Source organism: Emys orbicularis, chromosome 2 (assembly GCF_028017835.1).
Source record: "Emys orbicularis isolate rEmyOrb1 chromosome 2, rEmyOrb1.hap1, whole genome shotgun sequence".
Lineage (NCBI taxonomy): Eukaryota > Metazoa > Chordata > Testudines > Emydidae > Emys > Emys orbicularis.
In genome coordinates, this window is record NC_088684.1 from 251,080,479 (window position 1) to 251,095,253 (window position 14,775).

At 43.4% G+C, this 14,775-nt stretch overlaps 1 protein-coding gene across 1 annotated transcript in view; it reads right to left on the bottom strand.

Moving 5' to 3' along the window:
* Positions 1–12,252, bottom strand: part of LOC135873845 (collagen alpha-2(I) chain-like) — a 65,588-nt gene extending 53,336 nt beyond the window's left edge. Inside the window, exon 1 of the mRNA XM_065398457.1 lies at positions 12,148–12,252. Coding sequence (XP_065254529.1) covers positions 12,148–12,252 — 105 coding nt within the window. The remainder of the gene's footprint in view (positions 1–12,147) is intronic.
* Between the last annotated feature and the right edge of the window lie 2,523 nt (positions 12,253–14,775).

Genomic DNA, 14,775 nt, shown 5'->3' on the forward strand with positions numbered 1-14,775 from the left:
AGAGGCATGGAAAGACTTCAGTTTGGTGAGCAATTGAAAAGGCTAGGGCTATTTAATGTAGGGAAGAGACAAGTAAGGAAGTGACACGGCAGAGGTATATACTATAATGAAGAGTACAGTGAAAATCAGCCGGGCACTCTTGTTTACCCTCTCTCATAATTCAAAAACTAGTAAACATCCAAGGACTTTAAAATGAAAGAAAGATTTCCCCCCCCTTAAACACAGTGTATAATTGAACTGTTGAATTTACTGCCACATGGTGTTATTGAAGGAAAGAGCTTAATAGGAAACAAAAAGTTAGTCATTTATATTACCCAAAATTACACTAGATGGGATTTGTAAAAATATATACAGGATATCAAGTATCAGGGGGTAGCCGTGTTAGTCTGTATCTACAAAAACAACAAGGAATCTGGTGGCACCTTAAAAACTAACAGATTTATTTGGGCATAAATAAATCTGTTAGTCTTTAAGGTGCCACCAGACTCCTTGTTGTTTTTATACAGGATACCAGTTACTTACTTCAGGATATAAGAGACACACTAACTGACTGGGTTTGAGAAAGTCCCCTCATAAGTATGTTTTTGCATAGTTGTTTATTATAGCAGTGTAAGCAAGCAGAGATCCCGCTCTGTTCTTAACAGAAAATATACAGAATGTACGTTATCCAAACAACCCCCCTTCCTCTGTTTGGCTGTATTAGTGACTTAAATAACAAAGAGCAGCCTGGAGGCCCTGCAGTTAAGGCACTACTCTGGGACTTGGGAGACCTAGGGGTCAATTCCCTGTTTTGCTACAGACTGTGTCCTTAGACAAGTCACTAGTCTCTCAGTGCCTCAGGTCTCCATCTGTAAAATGGGGATTAAATTATTTACCTCCATTGCAGGGGTGTTGTGAGGATAAGTACATTACAGATGGTGAGGTGCTCAGATACTGTCGTAATGTAAACATAGAAGATAGAGGTATAGATAAACCTCAGAATAAGAACTTTCTGCCCAAGACTAGCCATTCCTAGGATTTCTGTGCAGGGCCTCCTTTAGCCCAATCTGCAGTTCCTACTGTTGCCAAGAGACACACTCCTTTCCCTCTTATGTCTAGGTTGGAGATAACAGGATGAATCACTAGGAATCAGCAGTAATTACACTCATCTTTATGCAGGCTTCAAGCACATCTCAGCAGGATTCATCCATATGCAGTGCCTTAGAGTTTACCATCCTGTTACCGGGGGTTTTACACCCTCCTTTGAAGCAGCTGGTATTGATGACTGTTGGAGATGGTATACCAGAAAAGATTACCGGTTGGGCAATTCCTATACTCTGATTAGAATTAAATTTGGACTAAAACCTTCCATACGCTTTTGAGAGGGCATTTAGATAGATAGATAGATAGATAGATAGATAGATAGATAGATAGATAGATAGATAGATAGATAGATAGATAGATAGATAGATAGATGGATGTCAGGCAGGCAACACCTTGCTGTTTCTTGACTTTTGTAAATGCCATAGTAATGATTCTGAAACTGTGGTCCGCAGAGCTGACATATTGGCAGTCCACTGAGCTGGCTGGTGCTGGATTTCCCCCTTGTTTCCAGATGCAAATCACATTAAAAGACAGCTAAAATATATTAAATACTTCCTAACATGCTGCTGTAGTTGACACAGGGACGTTAAGATCACGAATGGAAGGAGAGATAGTCCACATGACTGAGGACAGGATCAGAGGTGTCCATGAGATAACCTATGAGCCTCGACAGCTCAGTCAGTAGAGGATCAGACTTTTACTATGAGACTCCAAGGCCCTGTTTCAAGAGAAAGGATGGCCCAGTAGTTGGGGCACTAGTCAATTGCCTACTCCACCACAGACTTCCCATGTGACCTTGGGCACGTCACTTAGGCCCAGATGCACAAAGGTACCTAGGCACCTAAACCCCAGACTTACGCATCTAAGCCCCAGTTTTAGGCTGTACTGTGATCCACAAAACCCTCAGTCTGCTGCTGCTTAACCCTATAGACTTCTAAATTCACTCTGCGCCACAGTTTTCAGAGTAAAAGTTCTCTCAGTGGCTAAGTTTCTGACTCTGAGCTTATGTTCTGTGGCCTCACTCTAGATACCGGGACCTATCACCCTAAGCCCCAGAGCGATCCACAACCTGGGGAAAGATAGGCAGGTGAATGCCTATCCTGCTTGCAGGGTCTGATCTGATAGGTGGGCTCAGAGGCTGCCCACCAGTTTGGGCTCATTCAAAATTTGTCTGAAGGAGGAGGCAGCAGTGGTGATGGTGACCAACTTATATCCCAGAGGTTAGGGCACTTGCTCAGGATATGGGAGACACAGGTTTAATCTCCCCACCCCCATGGGAGAAAGGATTTGAACAGGAGTCTCCCATCTCTCAGGAAAGTGCTCTAACCACTGAGCCAGTGGTGGATTACCACACAGGCCCATGGGGCCTGTGCCCATGGCCCCAGCCAATTCGGAGGCCCCCAGAGGAGCTCTGAAACTCTGGCCCTGCCTCCTGCTCCTCCTCTTCCCCCTGAGGCCCCACCCTCTAGCCCGGCCAGAAGCCAGAGCCCAGCAGTAATAGGGTGAGCATATTCCCGCTCCCCCTCACAGAGCTGACTGAGCCCCTTGCCTGAGCCTCTCCCCCCCCCCGTGCGGGCCTGTCTTAAGCCCCTCTCCCCTGCTCCCCCCAGTCCTGCATGGACCTGGCCCAAGCCCCTCTTCCCTGCCACTCTCCCCCCGTGCAGACTCTCCCTCCCCCCCATGCGGACCTAGCCCGAGCCCCTCTCTTCTACCCCCTCCCCCAATGCAGACCTGGCCTGAGCCTCTCCCCCCATACTCGCCCTGCAACTCACACCCCCACCTCCTGAGCCTCTTTTTGGCAAAACTGGGTGTGACGTTGTGCAGTCTATATGGTTTTATAAAAACATGATAAGTGAATATAATGTAACTGGAATATGCTTCATGCAAAAGGTCTCTTGTAAGGTATCATTACAAAGCTTATAATCTACTGAGTGTGATCATCCTATTTGTATAAATGTACCACTCTTGTATCTAAAACTAGAAATATAAAATATAACTCTGAGGGCCTATTGTAATTATGCAAAGTGTGGGCCATTAATGGTGGTTTGGAATCTTGATGATTCCCACTAACCAGGACCATTGTCTGCAGATGGCTGTGTTTTACCTGTGAGTCTTCCTGTATATGTGTGTGCTGGCAAGTGGGTAATGAAGTCTTGAAGTGACATGTGATCATGTCACCTGAACTGGAATCCATCTTTAACCTGGTGCTTTTCCAGTGAGGAGGGGTGGAAACCCTGAGGGACAAAGGGTTCCTGCCTTATGCAAAAGATATATAAGGGGGTGGAACAGAACAAAGGTGGAGAGAGAGAAGCCATCATGAAGAATCCCCTAGCTCTCACCTAAGCTGGAACAAGAGCTGTACCAGGGGAAAGAATTGTGCCCAGGCCTGGAAGGTGTCCAGTCTGAGGAAAAAACTTACTGAAGCATCTCTAAGGGTGAGATTATCTGTATTTAGTTTGATTAGACATAGATTTGCGCATTTTATTTTATTTTGCTTGGTAACTTACTTTGTTCTGTCTGTTACTGCTTGGAACCACTTAAATCCTACTTTCTGTATTTAATAAAATCACTTTTTACTTATTAATTAACTCAGAGTATGTATTAATACCTGGGGGAGCAAGCAACTGTGCATATCTCTCTATCAGTGTTATAGAGGGCGAACAATTTATGAGTTTACTCTGCATAAGCTTTATATAGGGTAAAACGGATTTATTTGGGTTTAGACCCCATTGGGAGTTGGGCATCTGACTGCTAAAGACAAGCACACTTCTGTGAGCTGTTTTCAGGTAAACCTGCAGCTTTGGGGCAAGTAATTCAGACCCTGGGTCTTTGTTGGAGCAGACGGGAGTGTCTGGCTCAGCAAGACAGGGTGCTGGAGTCCTGAGCTGGCAGGGAAAACAGGAACAGGGGTAGTCTTGGCACATCGGTTGGCAGCTCCCAGGGGGGTTTCTGTGATCCAACCCGTCACACTGGGCATTTATCCTATTTGCTCTTGCCAACTGACAATTGCCCAGTTTTGCCAAAAAGTCAGGATGTCTGTGGCAGGGCTTAATAAGGGGACAGTCCTAGCCAAAATGGGATGTATGGTCACCCTAGGCTGTAGTAAGAGCTGCACAGGGAGCACATGTAGCTGTGGGAAGCCGCAGACCCTTCACCTGCCCTGGGTGGGGAGCCAGGGTGCCCAAAAGCAGCCCCTGACCTGTGTCCCTGCCCCCCAGGGCACACGTCCCAGGGCAGGTGGAGGGCCCAGGGCTCCCCACAGCGGCCTGGGCTCCCTGGACAGCTCTTACCACGGCCCAGCTTCTGGCCAGGTTAGGGTGACCAGATGTCCCAATTTTATAGGGACAGACCTGATATTTGGGGCTTTGTCTTATATAGGCGCCTATTACCCCTCCCCCCCGTCCTGATTTTTCAGACTTGCTGTCTGGTCACCCTAGGCCAGGTGAGAAGGCGGGGCTATGGGGGGGAAGGAGAGGAGCAGGGGGCAGTGCCCCATGGCAGGTGGGTGGTGTGGGCGGCCCAAAAGTTCTTTGTGCCCAGGGTCCCAATAAATCTTAATCTGCCTCTGCACTGAGCTATGGGATAATCTGATGTGGGGACCCCTCATTCACTCCCGTTGAACCTATTCCACTGTGTATAAGTAATTAAAGAGTCATTGGAACAGGAACACTAGACCCTGGATCTCCCACCTCCCTGCTGTGTGCTACAATCACCAAGCTATAGAGTCCTTATCACTCTCTCTGGCCTAATGACTCCAAAGCTATATTACACTCCATGTTGTAATTGGTAACCCCAAAATGTTCAGAAATCATAAGTCCACCCCCTCCAAATCATAAGATAATTTTTAAAAACTGGGCTTTTTCATTTGTCTTCTGGTTTTTGAAACTTCAGGGTGCACTTTGATCACATTTCCAGGCTTTTCTTCACAATTTTTTTTAAACGAAAGGTAAGATTCTTACATAAATCACTTGTCTCCAAGAGCTGGGGATTTAAGTAAAACAGTATATATGGTAACACTCACGTTAAAATCATGGGAGTTGGCAACACTGCTCTATGTACACAACAGAGGGAGAACACACCCTGAAATGCAAGGAGGGGGGTGAGAACGAGCAGCAAGTTCATTACATGAACCTTAGAGCCCTGGATAGATATAATCCAGGATTTCCCCCAATTTTAATTTCTTAATTCCCTAGCATGTGAAATGACCCATTTAATGGGGGCGGGGGAGAGAGAGAGAGAGGAATGTTCTTTGCACACTGAGTCATTATTTTAGCATTGATGCTTTTCAGCCATTTATACCTCTAATATAGATAAACTCTTCATTCTAAAGGCCAACACAAGAATGATTCTGATGGCTAGGACTATCTGGTATTTTTTGGGGCACAACAATCTTAACTCCAATGATTCCCAGCAAAACATTACACAGTAGTTTGCATACAACTGTAACAAGACTAGAATTCTTTCAGGGGGGTCAACAACCATGTGGACAAGGGGGATCCAGTGGATATAGTGTACTTAGATTTTCAGAAAGCCTTTGACAAGGTCCCTCACCAAAGGCTCTTAAGCAAAGTAAGCTGTCATGGGATAAGAGGAAAGGTCAAAAGATAGGAAAGAAAGGGTAGGAATAAATGGTCAGTTTTCAGAATGGAGAGAGGTAAATTGTGGTGTCCCACAGGGGTCCGTACTGGGACTAGTGCTGTTCAACATATTCATAAATGATCTGGAAAAAGGGGTAAACAGTGAGGTGGCAAAATTTGCAGATGATACAAAACTACTCAAATTAGTGAAGTCCAAAGCAGACTGCAAAGAGTTACAAAGGGATCTCACAAAACTGGGTGACTGGGCAACAAAATGGCAGATGAAATTCAGTGTTGATAAATACAAAGTACACCTCTACCCTGATATAACGTGACCCGATATAACACGCATTAGGATATAACGCAGTAAAGCAGTGCTCTGGGGGGGCAGGGCTGCGCACTCCGGTGGATCAAAGCAAGTTCGATATAACGCAGTTTCACCTATAATGCGATAAGATTTTTTGGCTCCCGAGGACAGCGTTATATCGAGGTAGAGGTATAATGCACATTGGAAAACATAATCCCAACTGTACATATAAAACAATGGGGTCTAAATTAGTTGTTACCACTCAAGAAAGAGATCTTGGAGTCATTGTGGATAGTTCTCTAAAAACATCCACTCAATGTGCAGTGGCAGTCAAAAAAGCTAACAGAATGTTGGGAATCATTAGGAAAGGGATAGATAATAAGACAGAAAATAGTATATTGCCTCTATATAAATCCATGGTACCCCCACATCTTGAATATTGTGTGCAGATCTGGTTGCCCCATCTCAAAAAAGATATATTGGAATTGGAAAAGATACAGAAAAGGGAAACAAAAATGATTAGGGGTATAGAACAGCTTCCATATGAGGAGCGATTAATAAAACTGGGACTTTTCAGCTTGGAAAAGAAACAACTAAGGGGGATATGATGGAGGTCTATAAAATCATGACTGGTGTGGAGAAAGTAAATAAGGAAGTGTTATTTACTCCTTCTAATAGGGATCATGAAATTAAATTAATAGGCAGCAGGTTTAAAACAAACAAAAGGAAGTATTTCTTCACAATGCACAGTCAATCTGTGGAACTTTCTGTTAGAGGATGTTGTGAAGGCCAAGAGTATAACAGGGTTCAAAAAAAGAACTAGGTAAGTTCATGGAGGATAGGTCCATCAATGGTTATTAGCCAGGATGGGCAGGAATACAAAACCATGCTCTAGTCTAAAGTGTCCTTAGCCTCTGTCTGCCAGAAAATGAGAATGGACAACAGGGGATGGATCACTTGTTGATTACCTGTTCTGTTCATTCCCTCTGGGGTACCTGGCATTGGCCACTGTCGGAAGACAGGATACTGGGCTGGATGGACCATTGGTCTGACCCAGTATGATCGCTCTTATGTTCTTATGTTATGTTCTTAAGACTGGAGCTCTAGTGTGGACTTTGTCCATCATACCTTTCTGTAGAGCAAAAGCAAAAACAGACAGAGAGTATGTGGAAAGATTGCATTGTCTTCAAGGGAGCTACACAAATTTACACCACTTGAGTATATGGCCCATATACTCATTTTTAAACTTCCACTGCATTGCAGAGTACTGCTGAGCTTTGAATGCATGCCAAAGTGAGGTATAACTTAAAGCAGAAACAGATGTCAATGTCTGTAGCCAAGCTGCAAAATATTTGTGTTTCATACATGTTTATGTCTTATGCATATGTAGTAGGGCAGATGAAACATATTTAAGAATCTTGCATCTAGCAGGCCCTAAATGTTGAGGAAGTCTTCTCCTTTGCTTGCCACAAATTGTCTTTCATTTTCGTCTTCCCCGTTTAGATTACAGTGCATTGACTTTGAATTGTTTTCAGCCTTTTCTGCTAAGCATTATGGGAGCCCACTCTTAAGTGATTGCAAATGTTTCTGTAATCATTTCCATTAAAGATGCCAGCTGGATCCTCCTTTGTAACTAGCTAATACTTTCACAGTATGCATTTAAAATTTTAAGAACAAAATGGTACAAGTATCCTGCATTGGTACAAATATAGCTGTTAAAATCTAGAGCGCAGGTATATGATAAAATGAATGTATAAAGCAAGAAGTCCTTAAAGCAGCGACACCCTGGAGTAGGAATTCATTTTCAGTGCACTGTGGTTTTGGAAAGCGGACCAAGAGAAAAATGAGGTTTCCAGCAAAAACAGAGCGAGAGGCCAAACTAAGCAAAATACTTAAAGTGAGCAAAGCAAACCGAGAGTCTGTTAACAGTTTGTAGCAAGAGACCATATTTTCTTTTCTAACCTCCTACAGAGGGAACTTCGTTTTGAGATTAAAGGGGAAAAAAACAGGCATAAACAGATTGCTGGAGTTTCATTGCTTGTGCAGAAAACAGGATATCCCAAAGCAGATGTAATTGTATGCCTTTGTATGGGACTTAAGCCTTTAAGTTAAAAACTAAGGCTAAATCACTATATTCTCTGTGCTTTCCCTTATCTCAGCTATTGTCTTTTTGGGTGTTCAGCCTGTATATCAAGGTGGTATCAGAGTCTTTATGTATTTTCAAAAGCATGGACCTTGTTCTAGCAGTAATTACATTTTCCCTTCAAGTTACGGGAAGAAGAAAAGTGGTTGCGGGAATTTGGAAGAACCTCCTTGTTCACTGAGATATGTTTGCATGATCTGAGAGGAAGGTGGAGAAACAGATCCCAGCATTCCCACTGCAAACGTTTTCATCACTGTTTCTCAGCTTGGTGAAGTCTTCACAGTCTACTCTCCACACCCTTACTTTAACACCAAAACCTCAAGAGACATTTATATTAACCTGTTCATTAGTCACATTAGGGAGGATTGCTCCTTACTGTTGCTAAACAGATCTTCCCGAGATCAAGCTGTCTAAACTCTGTTTTTGGACCTTCTTGGGCTAGAGTTCCCTATTGTTTTTTTTTTTTTTTTTTAAGGAAATTCACTCTGGTGCAGAGGACCAGCATAAGGCCTATATGCAGTGGTGCTGGAACTATTTTTACAGTGGGGGTGCTGAAGGCAGAAACCATGTATTTGGGTTATTATTACGGCAAGCCAGCACTCCTAGTTCCAGCAACTATGCCTATATGCAGCTTAAACCCCATTTGTTCCCCCGAAATGGGACATATGTGGTACAAAGCCTCATGCTGGCTCACTGCACAGGGGTGAATTTCACCCTTACAGAACTGTTGAATCCCGGGAGATTGGTTTTGTATCAGAAAGGAGAGCTCAACCCTAAAGTTTTACTGCAAATGAAAAGAAAATGCCCCTCTGTGTTTGCTGTGAGAACAGGAAAGTAGAAAGTAAGCTGAAGATTGGACCAGGCTGCAGAGATGGGATGAAGATACTTGCTGTGGAAAGGCAGGGCTACTTCTTTCCTTCAGATTCTTGTTGGACCACACAAGACACCATCACTAAGGCCAGCAAGGGCCAGTAAGTTAGGGAGTTTGTGGTGCTTATTTACTTGTGAATACCTCATCTTGGTAAGCATCAACAAAAAGCCCTCCTGCACTTCAATAATAAAATCTTCCAATACATTACAATTATCTGATTATCTGAAACAATTGATCCTATTCAGATAGGATCTTTCTAAAATATCATATACCCGAAGGGGTATGTAAGGTGATCTGGAAAAGAAAAAGGTTGTGTCATTTTTTGGGGGGCTGCTTTATGATGCGCATAAGTGGCCTGGCAGGATTAAATAAAAGCTCCAGTTTCTCTTTTACCGTAGAAAAATCAGTATGGTTTGCTCTAGTTTTATTGGAGGAATCAATGGAGATCTTAGTTATGGCCTGCAACTTTCCCCAGTCTTTAAAACAAGACAGGTTAAGGGTCTGGATCAATTTTTAAACAAAGATATCTTTTGTCCCACGTGTTCCCCAGTCTTTTGATCTTAATACGTGTTTAAAAATCATCACTTTATTTCCCAATTAAGCTGCATATAGGTTTAATGGTATCTAATGTCATCCACTTACAAGTTCTCCAGTCACCCATAGTGTCTTTCAGGAAAAGTAGAGTAGACAAGTTTGGAATTTCTAGGGAGGAGGTGGAAACCCTAGAGCAGCAAGGAGGGATGAAACTCAAATTTTCTTTTCCTTTACAGGTCACCTTTAAGAGCAAATACACTATTAAAAGAGGGTTCCATCCCAGATGGTGACCTCTTAAAGTATTTTACTTTTTGAGTTGGTTACTATGGAGGATTCCATCCCTCAACTGGATTTAATGGACAGTTCCAGAATAAGATTGGTTTAATAGGTCTCAATGCCCAGTAGAGTTTTAGGGGAGGGGAAATCTGCGTTACTGAGGTACCACCTTTTGGATGAGATATAAAACTGACGTTTTGACCACTTGTGTTCATTAAAGATCCCATAGCACTTTGTGTAACTGGAGGGATACCCCCCTTCGCCTTCTGGTGGAATCCCAAAATCACCTAATTGAATTCTGCCTACTTACATTTCTCTGTAGTTTCAGCTGATTGTACAATCGCCCTCACCCCCACCCCCAGCTGCTGTAAGTCACAGTTGTATATGGCCTAAAGTGTTGTGTAGCGTTAGTTTCTACATTCCCTTTCAGTTATATGTGCAGAAAGCCCTGTGTATCTAAATGCTTCACAGCGGTGTTGCTAGGCTTAATTAGTAACTTGCTAATTATTAAAGTGCTTTGAGAGGCTTGGAGGGAAAAAAAGGCATAAAAATGAAGAGAATGATTTTTTATTATTATTAAAACAGTTTCCTTTTGTGGCAGGGGAGGTGATTATTTAGATTCTTGATGGCTTAAAGTGTGTCCTAAACCTGACATAAAAAAATAAATCTGAGAAAATGGAAATTGGGCAGATTCATTTTCTTTGCCAGCCTACGGCACTTCTGAGCAGTGCTGCAAGCTGACAGAAGGAAATGGGCAAAGTTATTAATCAGGCAACATTAGTATTAAAGGGCCAGACCTTGAGGGGGTGTAAACCATTGTAGCTACATTGACCTACATCATTTAAGTATCTGGCCCAAAGTGAGGGCACCCTGACCCTGAACAATCTCAAGGAGACCCCAGCTTTGGAGCTAAAAGAGCAGGAATCCCTAGTGACGACATTTTCTGCATCTCTAAGCGAACTCTAGATGAATTTCCCTTCATAAGGAAAAAAAATTGATATACAATGGTGTGCCTGGTTCTCCAGTGACCTGTAGCCCAGCTGTATAATTAATTGTCTTGTACAGTCTCTGGCTGAGAAATGTAAATATCAACACGAGTACGCCCTCCCCTCCATTTCTTATCCATGTAAGTTCTGGTCACATGGCAGAATTGGAATTTGTGTAAGACCTTTCTCAATAACCTAGAAATAGCTGCCAGCTGAATGCTGTGGTCTGAGAGAAAAGTCTGAAGTTATAAACAAAACGGTATGGAAACAATGACCACATCACAGTCAGTCTTAGGCTAGTTTTCCCCTTGCAGCTAAAAGGTCTGCTTCATTTTCTCCTTTTGAAAGTCTTCACCCAGCCATTTTCTCTGTTAAAAAAAAAAAAAAAAAGCCCAAGTTGCTGCTTTTTTGCTTTTTTTCAGTAAAGGAATGTCAGTGACGCTGCCGGATGAATTATGGAAGTAATCCACAACTTGTGGTAAGGGACAGGGACAGCATCTGGCAGCAGCTTCTGGAGGCGTGGTGCTTCAGGCAGGCATATGTGCCTGATCCTGCACAATGCTTCCAGGACAGCAGTAAAAGCCTATCACCACCCGATCCTAGTGCAGTGTGTGCTCTGCCCAGTGTGGAGCCAGCTCCAGTGGCTGATGCAAGAAGCACAGGGTCATGAGTGACCCTATTTTTACCCCTCAGGGGAGTCTGGCCCCAGCAGTGGTGCTGGACTCCAGTAGTCCTCCTCTTCAGAGCCCACAAAAGCTAGGTTATGACCTGGCCCCTGCATAGGGCACATGGTGGGGAAGATTGTTCTCCCAACTCTGTGCACTGTAACTGGGGCTGGTCAGAAGCCAACCAATAACAACAACTGAAGCAGATTTTACACTTACAAATAGCCAAATCCTTGGATTTTACTCAGGCAAAGAAAAGAGTTTGGCCTGAGTAAGAACTGAATAAAAGCAAAGTGGGGGCCTCAGGGTTTGGTTGACTGCTGCTACGTGAATATCTTAAGATTTTGCTATATGTCTTTGCATGGGTGGGACGTAACACAGCTGTTTCCATGGCAAATCTCCACATTTAAACTAAAACAGCAAGCACGCAGGCTAGAAAAACCTCCAGGCAGCTTTGAGTTGCACACTTAAATCTGCCTTTTTTTTTCTTTTTAAAAAGAATAGACTAAGCATAGAGAACTTTTTAACCCAACCCCAGTCCTTTTTTGGAATGTGCTGCCTTCTTTCCATGAAGGCAAATTGCAGCACAAGTGTGTTGGATGGAAGGGAAATATGTATTTATGGATTCTTTGGGGTTTTTTTGGTTTTTTTTGGTGGGATGTTTTCCACCATCTTAAGTCAAATTGCACAGAAAAGTCCACGTACCTTATATACTAGCCTTTGTCCATTAGAGCCAAAGAGTAGGATTTCATTAGTTCTAGTATAATGGTTCTGAATTTTTGATCCCAGTCGAGACTCAGGTATCTGCATTACGCCTTACAGTCTGCAGGGAGATTATAAACTTTACCCGGACAAAGGTCCAACTATTTCCAGATACGATTAAATCAGACAAGGAGGGGTATTTATACTTTGTCTCTTGGGATTGCAGAAGTGACCCATGAACAGCACTATGCATGTGGGGACAGATTTTTTTTTTAAAGTGTTAATTCCACTGGAGTGATCTCTTGAAAATCTGGTGCATACAACTAAACTGTGGCTTGAAGGAATGGCGTGGAAGCATACCACCCCAGCAGCAACTTGTGGAGGCATTGTGGAGTGCTGGGGACGACAGCTGCTGCTACACCTTTTGAAAGGGCACAAGATACTCACCATCTTGTGGGGGGCCATTGGTCTGTTCTCTCTTCATTCCTCCTTGCCTCCTTTGGAAAGGCTAGTGCAACAGGAGGTGCGAGTTAGGAGCAGAATGCATGCTCACTGAATCCAAGGGCCGGGACTGTGCAACCACAAAGAGGGGAGGAGGGAATAGGGTCCTTGCTCTTCCCTCTCCAGGTACCAAAGCAGGCTGAGCACAATTTAGCCCATAATGTACTGGATTATCAGCGCCTTTCAGATCACATCTACACTATTATTTTTCCTTCAGAGAACTTTTATTTTTGACTCACTAATGACATGCATCCATGGAAACCTCATGAATTGTTGAATATATATGTGTGCAGCTTTTGTCACTCACAAATACTATAGGAGCGTTAAGAAAAAAAAATCTTGGGCATGATTCTCTTATTTTCCACATTGAAAGTCAGGAATGACTTTTACACTGAAGTCAATGGAATCACACTGGTTTATAGCTATGCATTTTGACAATTCCTAGCACAATAGAGCTCTGAGCCCAATAGGAGCCTAGGGATACTATTGCAATAAATTTGCTGCAATGCAAATACATAATAATGTTATCTACTGTTCTTGATGCTCTCCATTCTGCAATGCTACCCTGGCCTTTTGATTCTTTCTAAGCTTGCAGAGGCATTCAGCATTAGCATAGTATTTCTCAGTGTTTTATATCCCTCTGCAGCGCATCAAGGTCTTTGTGGTATTATCAGATGAATTATTTAATATTTGTATTACCATAGTGCCCAGCAGCCCAAGTCATGCTCCAGGAACCATTGTGCTAGGCACTGCACAAACACAGAACAAGAAGATGGTCCCCTTCCCCAAAGAGTTTGCAATCTAAGTATAAACCAAGACACAACACAACAATACAGACAGACAGGGGGAGTACCAGGAAAAAAATGAGACAATATTGGTCAGCATGAGAGACAGTCGTCTCAGCGTACCAACAGCCTAATTGTAGTCATCATGGCAAAGGATAGATTTGAGAAGGGATTCAAAGGAGAATGATGAGGTAGCTTTGGTGCTGTTTACAGGGAGCTCCTCTCAAGCATGAAGAACAGCCTGGCAATAAGCTTTCTCCACCGTTATCCTGGGTCTCTCTCACCATGATTCCTCTTGTGCACCCATCCCATAGACAGCTGCACAGAGAATGGGAGAATCTTGGAGTGCTCAGAAGTCTTCAGCTCCACATGGAGAAGGATCCTCCCATAGGGAGCTTCTGAAGGAGGTGTGCAGATAGCATTACTAATTCCTGTTTAACAATATACACTGGGAGGGATAGTCTACAGAGAAAGATGAAACACAATAGACTCATAGACTTTAAGGTCAGAAGAGACCATTATGATCATCTAGTCTGACCTCCTGCATGATGCAGGCCACAAAAGCTGAACCACCCTCTCTTGGAATAATTCTCTCCCTTGACTCAGCTGTTGAAGTCCCCAAATCATGATTTAAAGACTTCAAGTCGCAGAGAATCCTCCAGCAAGCGACCCCTGCCCCATGCTGCGGAGGAAGGCGAAAAACCTCCAGGGCCTCTGCCAATCTACCCTGGAGGAAAATTCCTTCCCGACCCCAAATATGGCGATCAGCTGAACCCCGAGCATGCGAGCAAGATTCTCCAGCCAGACCCTCCGGAAAAAAGTTCTCTGTAGTAACTTTTAATATCCCATCGTTGATTATTGTTACTAATTACCAGCGATGGCACGTTATTGACCTATTGACTAAAATCACGTTATCCCAAAACAATAGTATTGTTTAAATTTATAGGCAATAAACCCAGGGCCACTTTCTTTGGGGGTAGGGGACCAGCAAAGGGAGGACAAGGGGGTATAGCTATAGGTTCTCTTTGTCCTCTCTCCCTACTTCTCTATTGTTTGTTGTGTTTTGTCTTTAACTAGACCCCCCGGCCCTGGAAGTTGCTTTGTGTAGGCAAAACCCTACACCTCTATGGAGTGGTTTCCAGGATTGGGGCCCTGGTCTGTAGGATCTTCAGAGAAGAGACCACGTCTATCTGTGTGTTTGTAGAGTACTTAGGACAGTGAGGCCCTTCGGGCACTTATGCAATATAAATAATTAATAATAAAGCTTGAGATCCAAATTCAGATGTGGGAGTTGTGCTGCCACTAGACGGGCCGGTCTAATATCCTACTATAAGCTTCTCTGTCA